General features: G+C 39.4%; 2 protein-coding genes across 4 annotated transcripts; both read right to left on the bottom strand.

Moving 5' to 3' along the window:
* Window positions 1-1,189: 1,189 nt before the first annotated feature.
* On the bottom strand, window positions 1,190-3,401 carry LOC131311709 (uncharacterized). Its single transcript, XM_058339264.1, has 2 exons — window positions 2,239-3,401; window positions 1,190-1,492 (listed from the first exon to the last, which is right to left on the bottom strand). Exons 1-2 carry the CDS (start codon window positions 3,076-3,078, stop codon window positions 1,337-1,339), a joined length of 996 nt encoding a protein of 331 aa, XP_058195247.1. The 5' UTR covers window positions 3,079-3,401; the 3' UTR covers window positions 1,190-1,336.
* A 2,066-nt stretch (window positions 3,402-5,467) lies between these two features.
* LOC131311384 (uncharacterized) lies at window positions 5,468-11,614 on the bottom strand. 3 transcript variants are annotated; one of them, XR_009195487.1, is made up of 5 exons: window positions 10,872-11,568; window positions 9,736-9,849; window positions 9,306-9,584; window positions 8,177-8,435; window positions 5,468-5,924 (listed from the first exon to the last, which is right to left on the bottom strand). XR_009195487.1 is itself a non-coding variant. In XM_058338823.1 (4 exons), exons 1-4 carry the CDS (start codon window positions 11,430-11,432, stop codon window positions 8,241-8,243), a joined length of 1,149 nt encoding a protein of 382 aa, XP_058194806.1. In that variant the 5' UTR covers window positions 11,433-11,614; the 3' UTR covers window positions 7,936-8,240. The 3 variants fall into 3 exon arrangements, 1 of the variants encoding a protein (XP_058194806.1); XR_009195486.1 differs by lacking the exon at window positions 5,468-5,924 and adding an exon at window positions 6,988-7,825; XM_058338823.1 differs by lacking the exon at window positions 5,468-5,924 and having other exon boundaries at window positions 7,936-8,435; window positions 10,872-11,614.
* Between the last annotated feature and the right edge of the window lie 619 nt (window positions 11,615-12,233).

Genomic DNA, 12,233 nt, shown 5'->3' with positions numbered 1-12,233 from the left:
TTCAAAATTCCCTCGTGTATCATTTTCCTTTATTCAAATGAGTGATAATTCTTGAACCAGAAGTGATGCCAATGGCCGATTGACACCATAAACATCCAACTACACCTTCTTTTTTGGAGGGCCTTTGGAGATTTACCTGATCGTTACCATCAGGGCCTAAGATTAGTTGAGGTGTGCGCAAGTTGGCTTGAACACCTAATTATCAAAAAAAGAAGAAGGTGAGACCACTTTAAAGTGGAGTAAATTGGTCTGTGCCCCACCACCAAGGGTGGTAGCAGAGTTCATGGCTTACTCCCAAGTGGTTCGGGTGGTCCAGAGGCTCAACCTTCGAGTCATGAGATCGACGCCCCTGCAAACTTTGCCCTCCTGAGAAGCCTGACAACTTTAAGTCCCTTTTGAGGCTCGCAGCGAGTCAAGTTCCTATAGTCATGTCTAAGCTGGACGGCTATTACGCTTGGATTTAATGTGCAAATGCCTATATTTTCTCGCTCAATACTTGAGTTAAGTTTTGAGAAAGCTACGTGCTATGCTAAATTTTTCCTTGGCGTCCAAAGCTTGTGGTTGGACCTAAACTTCGATCCCCATGTAAGTATGGTTATGTCCCCTGCACAAAATCGTCCTATTTAGTGCATAAAATTGATAAAATTACATGAAGACCCTCTCATCTATATATTTTGGACACGAACACCCTCTAACCTTTAAAAACGTCCAAAAGCACTTCCTTATCTATAACCGTTAATCAAGTAGCACCATTCTGTCAAAAGATCGTTGAAATGAAGGGTTTAGCGTGGACAATTCTTTATAGATGAATGGGTCAATGTGAAAGATTTTTAAGGGGTAAAATTGTCATTTTTTCTTGTTCCATTATCAGAGTTAGCCCAATTTTTTTATTTCATATAGATGAGGAGGTCTGAATGGACGGTTTTAAACGTTAGGGGGTTTCCGTGTCCACAACGTACAGATGAGGGGATCTCCGTGTAATTTCACCTAAAAAATTCTGCCCTGCGTATGATACAACACTTCTGTGCACTAAAATCGTGGCATTAACAAAAATAGTTTTTTCATTATCAATACCCACCAAAGAACTTTCTTGAATTTGGGCAAGTCCTGTGCACTTTGGGCCTCGGCAAAGAGCTGTGATAGCCACACATTTGTCCGTCTTGTGATGACAGTATCCAACACAACAATAGAAAGAACAACATGTACCCATGCACGGCTCAGTTAAATACAAAGCAGAAAAGGAGACAACACCTGCTGATTTAGGCTTTCTTGAGCATTCCAAATATTCTTCTCTATGTTAAAATGCTTACACTTACTTCCTATGTCATCATCAGCTTCAATCAGCTCTTTGTACAGTAGTTTTAAACAAGAGGATATAGAGCTTTTGATCCATTGAGAAATACATGAACCCACCAACTGAATGTGTCACAAAAGACCCAAAACTAGCCCCCACTATACAGTGCCAAGCTGGTCCATAAACCCCATCAAATTCCTGTAAAACAGAGAATTAACAAAAACCCATTAATCTATCAAGAAATTACATTAAAAACTCAATTTTAGGAAGATGATTTTTACACCCCATTTTACCTTATTGCACTCATTTTCTTGTTTTTATTCACGTGAAATAGCAGAATTATTCTTTATATGTGGAAAAGCAAAATTAAACAGTACATTATATCATATGTAAAAAAAAAAAAAAAAAAACAAGTGTACAAAGATAAAAAGGACGTGCGATTTTTTTTCCATAATCTATCAATTAATCATCAAAAGCCTCAACTCTAAAAACCCAGTAATTTGTCGGTTAATCTATCAAGCAATTAATAAGAAAAAAAATCACATCTCAATTTCCTTAAAAAAAAGAAGAGGAAAATAATTGATTTTCTTAAGGTGATGATTTTGGCACCCCATTGTTCCTTCTCGCAATCGTTTTGTTGTCTTTATTCACGTGAATATTATATGTGAAAACCAAAATTAAACAGAAAGAATAATTTTACGTAATCCCAGGTTTGAAAGCTAAAAAAAAGGGACCGTTCGGATTTTCGAACGGACGACTCAAAGGGTGTACCACAACACCACACCATCCCCGGTTCCAAAAAAGGTGCAGAAACAATCATTTTCCTTAATCTATCAATCAATTATCAAAAGCCTCAAATCCAAATAACCCAGTGATATACTAGTATCACTCTAATTATCAAAACCCACATCTCAAAATGAAAGCAAAAGACCCAAATTGAGTACCTTTTTGAGGGAGAGAGCCAGGGTCTTGGAAGTGAACTTTTCCAAGCTATCATGAGCCTTTCTTGCACAATCCACAGCATGGACTTGCATGAACGGTGGCATATCCACAGAAACAATCTTCACACCATTGACTCTCAAGAAATCTCCCAATTCAGCTTGAGGATTACAAATTGACCTCCTTCTACCACCACCACCACCACTCAATGCAACTGAAAATGATGCCCTTCTCATATTTTCATGGGATTCCTTCAATTCAAATTCTTGACTCCTTGAGAGTGAGACCAACGCCCTCTTGATATCGCAACCTTCGTGAGATTCCATCTTTTCCCTTCCTTTCTTTGATGATTTCTTGATTCTCTCTGTTTTCGGTATATCGATTTCGAGCAAGTCTTTGATCTCACATCCTTCATGGGATTTTTTCGAGTATTTGTGGTCTGTAGACCCAGTAATTGAGGCTCTTAGCCTATCTTTCTCCATCTCCAACACAGATTTCCTATGTTGGTGGCTTGATTTGAGGTGGGTCTTGCCGGATGCATCTTCATTTACAGAAACAGCCATGGATTTGGATTGGAATTGGGTGTCTACGGAAGGTTTTGAAGGTGGGTTTGACGATTTATGGGGTGGAAGGGCCTTGTTTTGATTTGGGTTTGTGTACAAATTTGAGAATTTCTTGGTTAAGGAGTGGATAGTTGAGGAGGGGTTAGTGGGATTGGGATCTTGGTGGGGTTTAGTGGAGGTGGTGAAAGACGGAGATTTGGATTGCTTTCTGTTTGTGGGATCCATGGGTGTCTTGGGGTCTGTAGCTGCTAAAGGGCGCCTAGAGGTGGTGTAGTGCGCCATGTGGGTGGTGGTGTTGGTGGTGATAAGCCAAAGAGCTAAACGGAGGGGTTGTGTTGGTCCCTTGAGGGCTTTTTCTTGTTTAGGAGAGAGAGAGAGAGAGAGAGGGGTTGTTGGTTGGTTGGGTGGGTGGGGTTTGGGGTTGTGGAGATGGTCCAGATGGAGATGGGGTGAGGTTCAATTAGATGGGGACTTGCGTGATAAGATCCGGCACAAACTTGTTCTAACATGCGCCGGTTGCGGAGGACAAGAGAAGGTGGGAGAAGAAGTCAGGACTTGAATTCATTGACTTTGGATTTATTTGAGATGGGAAAGGCATGTGTGGATCAACTAAAATATACTCCTACAGTACTACTAAAATAAACACTTTTCATGCAAATGGTGTTCATTCGGTTATCTTATTCCTTAATGAGATTTATTAGTAAAGATTAGGTAGGGGCCGAGGAGGATTTGAATACGAGAGTGACCACGATCAAATAAATCAATCACTAATTTTAATTCGGCGGAGCCAGGTCATCGCAGACTCATAGCAGAAGGTATGCTTATAACCTAGGGCTACGTTGTTGATTTCAATCTTTTATATCTCCCTTCATTTGCTTGGGAAAGATGTTGTTTTGTCAAAATTTTGGGCCTTCGTGTTATGGGGTGTATTGCAACCAGAGAAAGAGAGGTATAAAATCTATCATAAGTTCAACCCTTAAGATTCAAACCTTAGAACCGTTTATTTGAAAGTCCTACATTAATTCTGGATAACCTCCTCAATTTGGACCTAGAATGTGTTGAGTGAATGTTTCTGAGGTAATAATGTGCATGAGATTGAAACTACTTTTGGGTAACATCTGTTGAATTGTGACTCACCTTCATTTAATTAACATACAACTAACCGCAGTGTATGCATCTCTCTCTCTCTCTCTCTCTCTCTCTCTCTCTCTCTCTCTCTCTTCGGAAAATAAGTGCTAACATTCAATTATTAAGGTGAGCCATTCAATTGTCTTTGACTACTAACGTCATTATTTGGTTTCAGTCAGTAATCCTTTGTTTTACTCGGACAAAATGGGATGGGGGTTTGGATTCTTTTCCGCCCAAATTTTAGATTGGACAAAGGCAGCTCAAATCTATGCCATATATTGACATAATCAATGATTCGAATTTACAAAGATATTCTTATCCGTAAGAGTTATAATCAATAGACGAAGTAGATTAAATTAAGGACTGGGATGATCCATTGCGATCAATGCCTCGTGCAACAAAACTCTTGCAACAAAATGTGGCTCTTCGGGTCCAATTTTATCTAAAATGACCAACCGGTAGTAAATGAATGAGGCAAAGAACACCACCTAGTGTGTTTGGTTCTTTACTCTCCCTCTTAATGATCAGTCTAGTTTTGAATTTTCCGGACTCATCTATAGTACATTTAAGTAATTCATTTTATAAAGATGATCGGGAGATATTGACTTGAACTAAATGGCTTGTATAACCTTTATCCTCCAATGAAATGCTTTACAAAACAAGTTAGATTGTCATTTAATTAAAAGTTTTGATATGGTTGAGTTTCTCAATAAAATCTACGAATGAACTGTCTTAATCATCAAAAGGACTCAAAAGTAGCTCAAATAGTTTAAAATTTGACCAGTTCAATTTTTTATTTTATAGAGGAGCTAGTTCCTAATCACAGTTGTAAAGATTTGATATATATATATATATATATTTGAAATCAACCTTAATATAATTGCAAGTGGCCTTAAGATTCATTAGTCAATGTTAATCATGATTACAAATTGATTATTGGCCGGTACTGTTGCACGTATTTTAAACAATGGTTGACCTGAGAATTTTTTTTTATTTTTGTAATGCAAGGTGTTCCGAGCCTGCTTGGGCACATCTCGAACTAATCCTACAATCCAGTACGTAGCAATGATCTAAGATATAGGTCATCTTACTAATGACATGCATGTCTGTTTGCTTTTATTTTTTCAATGAGTTCTAAAAGAAAATAAGAACCTTCTCTTTGTAAATGAATACATTTAAATAGAAAAGCAAGTTTTGGAAAATTGAAACCCATCAAAACTCTAAAATGTTCCCAATAAAATGAATTATGAAAACTGTAAATTAGAGCTTACGTTTCCTGGAAAACAGAACAAATTTTGGGACTTTTTCGTAAATAGGGACACAAAAATACAAAAGCCTTCTCCACCCAAGGGAACACATAAGGAGTACCAATTTCCTACAATTATACATGTTTGATCTGATTATTTTTCTTCATTGGCAGTTTTCTTTGTAGTGCCTATGAGCTGAAGATAAACGGTTTAAAAAATCAAGTCAATCAGACTTCAACAACTCAATAAACGAATCACTTTTTCCTTCGGCAATTGAACAGCAAATACAATATGAAAAAAGATTATTTGATTCGATAAGTACGACAAGTAAGCCACCGTTGCCTAATCGACTAGATAAACACAAATCTTGTTCACGTCTAACTCTAAAACAATGAACAGTCCAGGTTATGTTTTCGAACTCATTATGACGCCCGAATCAAGGGTACGGCAGGGCCCCTTGTTCCCAGAAATGTCGAGGGAGTCGTGATGAATTGAGAGTGATGACATGAGGTGAGCCCATGGAGGGGGGGAAACATTAAATGATAAAGGATGTGTTGATGGAGCAGACTAACATGGGGAAGTAAATGGGACCAATTGCCAAGCAGTGTACCATCACACCAACATCATAACATTTGCCCAGAAAATACTACAGTAGAATACATATATCTCTCTTCTGTTGCAGTTTCCTATCTGGTCTCTGGCTGTTCTTTAATGTGGCAAAAGTCTAGCCAGTCATCACTGATTATAATCAAACTGCAGAAAAATAAGAAATACCATGAGCCTATATTCTTATTTTTTTGGCCAAAGCCGGTATATGTCATCGGGATTAGGCGGAGTTAGTAAGTTAGGATCCATAGCCTTGAACCCCAGATGCCCACGATGGGGCTCAAACTCTGACCTCCCACAAGTAGGGCTGTAAACGAACCGAATCGAGCCGAACCCTGTTAAGTTCGGCTCGGGTTCGTTAAGGTATGAGTTCGGCTCGGGTTCGGCTCGAGCCTGAACAACTCGGCTCGAGTTCGGCTCGTTAAAATTTTTCAAGGCTCGAGTTCGGCTCGGTTGGATTCGTTAAGATACTAGTCTGGCTCGAGTTCGGCTTGGATTCGGCTCGGGTTCGATTCGAACTTGAACATCTTGGCTCGAGTTTGGCTCGTTAAACTCAAATGAATCGAGCCGAGCCGAATCTAAGCTCGAATTGAGCTCGTCAAGACTCAGGTTTGATTCGGCTCAACTCATTAAACTCAAGCGAACCCAAACTCTCTCATTAATCGTATAGAATTTGGGAGAAAAATAAGTATTGAATTATATATACAGCCTTAAAATTTTTTACATTTACAAAATAGACCCCTATTGAATTATTAATTAAATTTAAGTATAGGTTCGCGAACCTAACCGAGCAGAATACCGTTAGGCTCAAGTTCGGTTCATTTACGAAACGAGCCTAAAATTGAGGTTCAAGTTCAGTTTGTTTAGCAGACGAATCGAACTCGAACGAGCTCTTACTGAACCGAGCCTCAAACAGTTCGCGAATGGCTCAGTTCATTTACGGCCCTACCCACAAAGGTGGGGCCAAGAAATACCATTGAGCTACAAACCCTTTGGCACTATGAGCCTATATTCAAACAAAAGAAGAATATACTTTATGATATGAAAAGAGTAAAAGACAGAACAGACAAGTTATACATTTATCTTGTATATTTAAGTGAATGGGAGGTGTCAGATCTAACTCTTTCCCTCCCATCCTTATTCCCATACGAATTTTATCAGAATTCACATGGCAATTGAACGTATCCATCCATGCATTTAAGCTGAGTGAGAGAATTTATAGTTTATTGCAAGCACTTTTGTAGCTTCTGGCCTTGGGAAATTGCCGTTAGAGCATCATCATCCTTAAAATATCCAAGGCAGGCCTCGGCGTCTCGCACACACTTGCACAGACACCCAAGATTGCAATGTTTTCTACAATACCCGTAGTCCCACATCACTGTGTTACTGAAGGGACAACGAAGATGCAAGGAAACGTACAAAAGCTACGCGGTACATCTGAGCTTTAACTTTTGAAGCTGGGTGTCTAAGGCTAATAGGATGGACATTGACAAGCTGCTGTATGGGTCCGGTGTCATTACAATTTCTACGAGCCCCACTTGGATGTCAGAATGTGGTTGTTATACGGTTGTTAGATTACTATCATGCGAGTGGAAATTAAAGAGATTGTTCACTACTCCAAGGCAATAGCCCTACTGAGGCGGGGAGCCTAGCATGCGCAAGGGCATCACCCAAGGCCAAGGCCCTATTACAGGATTGAAACGGTTCATTTTGTTCGGCTTTTTGAGGTGTTTACTGTTTTCCCCAGCAAAATTTAAGCTGATCAGATATCAATAACTATGTGATTCTAGCACATAAAACTCACGGTTTATTCACAGAATCATACTAATCCCTTCTGCAGAGTCCCCCGCGGATGAGCTTGAGTTGGTCCCACAGGAGGCGCGTGAACTTTTCAGGGTTCAATTGTTGTGACCCAGATCCAGTACCGAAGACGTTCTGAGGCTTCAGACCGAGACGGATAAGGTGAGGCGAATGTTTGAAAACTCCGAACCTGTCCCAGATCACTTGGAGAGTGAAAGTAGTTAAGGTGCCGATTGCATGTGGGTCAGCTATAAAATTGATTCGGTATGAGGAATGGTACGATCAATAAGAGCTAGTGTTGCTAACCGAGCATCATGGATCATCAAAGGAACTAGAAGATAATGAGAACAGACAGTAATTTTCAGTCAGCATATTGAACTTCTTCAAACACATTAGCCAACAAAATGAATTTACAACAGTGCAGCTGCCTGCTGATGAGAAATGGCTCAGACAACAATGGTTGTACACTGTACTGCACCTAATGGATGACACCTAGCAAATGGTAAAACAAGATTTGTACTTGCTTCTGACCTATAATAAGCCCGAGACTGGCAAAAAAAAATTACAGAAAATAAAAGAAGAAAATGGGAGTCTCGCACCTGTTTCTGCTGTGAAAAACAGTTCAAAGCATCCAACAAATTCCATTTAGGAAGCAAAAGGCTTCTAATTCCATGGACTGGGAAGTCTGGCATCTCTGAACGAAGAAGTGCCGCCTGATGCTGCAGGGGAAGGGGAGGAGGCAATGTAACTTGTTCCGGATACAGAGACTGTTGGCAGATTTGCAGGGTGGTGTGCTGAGGGAGCAAAGCGCGAAGGACTGCCGGAAACAGCCAAGCTTGCTCGAGGAGGGTGAGGAAGCTGCAATATATGTCCCATAACTAATCAATATATCTTACATAAAGACAAAGTAGCACTATTGATTACCGATCGATAAAAGTTGTCAGAATCCAGCGTAAAGGAGTAAGTAAACAATTCAACTTTCATCTCTCTTTAATTTTTTTCATGGGGAACATACTTTATTCAGAACATCCTAACTAGAGTTCTTTCATTCTACTAACATATTTTGTTCCATACAGACAACAAAACAATCTTTGGTTCACTGGAACGATGCTAGAAGGGAAAGGTCACCAAATGAAGTTTCCTTCGATTTAAAAATTGAAAAAAATAAATAATACAAATGGAATCATCAGTCAGTAATTTAGGTGAACAGCCATTCCACTGGAGACCAAAGAATGATCATTCCATTCCTAGACACAACAATTCCAGCGAACCAAATACTACCTAAATTTATGTACACTGTCAATAACTCACAAAGTGTAACACCCAGCTTGTGGTTGTGGTTTAAGTCCATGTTATGAGTAAGGCACCTACCTTAACAAACCAAACTGAAATAGAGTAGAATTTTTTTCACACTTCAAAGTTGGATGCATTTATGATGCAAGTCATGCAATAATTGCCCATGAGTTTACAATCTGATGAAGGTGTAAATTCTTTAACGAAAATTAACCCAAGGTTCTCATTTCTCCCATTTTCCTACAAGTTCTGGATTACAAGTAGCCACTGCTCACAAAAAAAAACCAACTAGACCAGGCATGGAGTTCAAAACACCATTGATCATGAATATCCTGCCATCATTATTCTCTGGAGCTTTTATTGCACAACTATGCTATGGACCGCAAGATAAGAAAAATTGCCAGAGTGTGTTGTGAAATAGTTAGTGCATATTACCACACTAAAGACCGGTCTTCTATGAGGAGAATCAGAACGAGGTGATATACTGCTCATTCGAAGCAAATGGCGAGAATGAATAGTATGGTTTGAAGCATCATCAGCCTCTGCTCCTTCCATATCACCGCCAAGGTTTCCCTCTGAGTTCAACCTAGGAGTGGCAATCCTAGTCAATGATCCAGAATCATTTGTAGCATCCCCTTGAAGCGGGACAGATGGACGAATCCCTGTTCCTTGCATGCTATTTCGCCTCTTTAACTCTTCTTCTGCACTCAAGATCTGTTAACATCCCCAATTACAGCGTAGTTACAAGTTACTGGACGGATGAGATGAAGGAAACAGAAAGTCTTCCACCATTTAGAATTAGGAAGCTTTGCGAGGTAGCAAGAACCATTTATGATACATAAGACAGAGATTAGACAATGATTACCTGCTTGAGAACTTGTACTAAATTATGTTTCTTCTCATTCAGAACTTGCAACTTGTCCTCGACTTCCTTTTTCCTTTTCTCTTTATCAGTTAAGACATCCACTTTGTTGCTTGTCTGGCTCATAAAAATATGAGAAACTAAGAACCAATAAAGGAAGTAAGAGAAATAACAAAAATGGTGTAATGCAACATGCATACAGTCACCAGTTGTAACGTTTTTTTGCTTATGATGAGCAATTGAGCATGACCACCTTCAAAGGCTTTTGGGCAACCAATCACATGAATGCATACATCAGGGAGCAAGTTTATTTCATGTCATTTCCTCTACTTTTGAGATAACCAATAAATTATCAAAGCACCTGAGGGAAAATCTTGAACAATCCAAATGGCCAATACCAAAAACTATACATCCACACAAAAGCCAAGAGCATATTCAAAAGAACTGCAAATTAAGTAATTAAACGTTTCTAGTCTTGAATAAACACTCTAAACATTGGGTCCTAAATATTTGATACTAAAACTTAAAAGAGAACATTACGTGCAAGAAAAAGCATTTTACTACCAATAAACTTGAAATCCAAACTCAGTTCAAGTATGTACATACATATCACTCTTCTTTATTTCCAAGATACATGTATTGACGAAGTTAATCTTAAACTTTTGTAAACTTGCTTCTCCGAAAAATCACTAACCCACACGTCCATGCCAAACAAGCACAGGCTCAAATTTTCGCCCCCAATATGCCCGATAGCAATTTCCCACACCATTAATCTCCTCAACCCATGTAATTTAACACAATCTACACCTTTCAAGTTTGCACAGTTGGTTCTACCACAATGTCGAGATTCCTTTCAAAACACTACTAATGATGTGCCAAATTTAACAGGTTCAGGCCACATTCAGCTACAAATCAGCTCAAATTTATGCCCCAAATATGTACAATTGCAAGTTTCCATACCATCGTCACCCCTTTTAATTTACAAATAATCCATAGCTCTTCAATTTTGCAAAGTGGGTACTACCCCAATTTCCAAGATTCCTTTCAAATCACTACTAACGACAAATCCCAATCCACATGTTCAAACCACATTAGCAACAAATCAGCTACTTAACAACAAAACCAATCAACAGTCGTACCTCCTCCGCCTTTGGATTCTCCAAAATCTCCGGCGCCTTCTCGCCTCGCGAATCGCCATTCGCATCCACTGAATTGGTACCGCTCTCCGGCTTCCCATCACGCGACGCATCGCAACCATCCACCGGTTTCACCGAAGCACCGCTACCATCCAACCCGTCCTGCTCATTAACCTCTTCCTTCACAGCCAATTCTTCTCCACGACGACTAGTAGTAGCATCGATCTTCGGCGGGTCCGGGTGAGGAGGATGCTGGAAATCGTTTCCTATGAGATTTTCCTCTTCGTTTTTGACGCTAGGGTTAGGGTTGGAGGGGGTGGGGGAGTGGAGGCGAGCGAGGGCTCTGGAGCGGCGGTTGAGGAGGATTCTGAAGTCTTTGAGGGAGATTGTTGGGGTAGGGATCAGCCATTTACGTTGGACGTTGGGGACCCTGTGGAGGTTACCCCTGTACAACGATATCGCCACCATGTCTTCACCACGCAACAGCTCTCTCTCTCTCTTTCTCTCTCTGAAACAGAAATTAGGGATTTTGTTCAGACTTACCCTCTCCTTTTTCCCCTGCATCCCCCTGCAAAGGATAGGGACGACCGGACATAGAGACCCTAATTGTTCAGATAGAAATTCTAAACCCGGGCCAGATTGCGAAAGGGACCAGACAATAGCCGGGCTACTCAAGAGAATCAAATTTGAGAGGACGTCATTAACATGACTAGAACCAAGGACCTCCTAACCACCAAATCCTGAGCGAGAGGCCCCATTTCTGAACGAGTTTAAATACTTATTTTTTTAAAAAATAATTTTAAGTTCAAAAATAATGAATTTATTGAAATATAAAAATATGCAATATAAATATTGTTTGAAAGATCTCGATTAAATATTTTATACGGTTAAAAAATCAAAAAAATAATTTTCATTTACATTATTTTTTAGCTTGAAAATGTAAAATAAATACTTATTTTTTAAAAAAGTGTTCTGAAACGGAAAGTCACGAGCCACCAAATTACCACCCTGGCGGTGGTTAATTACACTAAATATGCCCTGGACTATGACAAACCTGGATTTTTTCAAAAAGTCTACTGGCACAACAAATTTATGCATAGATTTTACACATATTTCTATGTGGAGCCCATTAAGAGTCTTACACAAGTGATCCGAGCCGTTCACTATGTTTAAAACATTTTTTCAATGGCCCTTGCTAAAAATCAGCTCAATCTGATACCTATAAGTACTTGATCTAATCGTCTAACTTTTCATTCTCTAAAAACTTGAATGAAAAGTTAGATGATTAAATCAAGCACTTATAGGTATCGAATTGAGCTGATTTTCTGCAAAGGCCCTTGAAAAAATATTTTAAACATAATGAAT

The sequence above is a fragment of the Rhododendron vialii genome, chromosome 12a (assembly GCF_030253575.1).
Source record: "Rhododendron vialii isolate Sample 1 chromosome 12a, ASM3025357v1".
Taxonomy (NCBI): Eukaryota; Viridiplantae; Streptophyta; class Magnoliopsida; order Ericales; family Ericaceae; genus Rhododendron; species Rhododendron vialii.
The sequence above is the reverse complement of the archived record's forward strand: the minus strand, read 5'-3'. Positions and strand labels throughout refer to the sequence as shown.

Bases quoted from the DNA above. Each gene is read 5' to 3' on its own strand.
- LOC131311709 (XM_058339264.1), bottom strand. From the start codon at position 3,078: ATGGCGCACTACACCACCTCTAGGCGCCCTTTAGCAGCTACAGACCCC. The intron at 1,493-2,238 runs GTACTCAATTTG...TCTGTTTTACAG, and splicing joins TGGCTCTCTCCCTCAAAAAG to GAATTTGATGGGGTTTATGG.
- LOC131311384 (XM_058338823.1), bottom strand. From the start codon at position 11,432: ATGCAGGGGAAAAAGGAGAGGGTAAGTCTGAACAAAATCCCTAATTTC. The intron at 9,850-10,871 runs GTACGACTGTTG...TTTATGAGCCAG, and splicing joins AGAATCCAAAGGCGGAGGAG to ACAAGCAACAAAGTGGATGT. The intron at 8,436-9,305 runs GTAATATGCACT...CATATATTGCAG, and splicing joins GAAGACCGGTCTTTAGTGTG to CTTCCTCACCCTCCTCGAGC.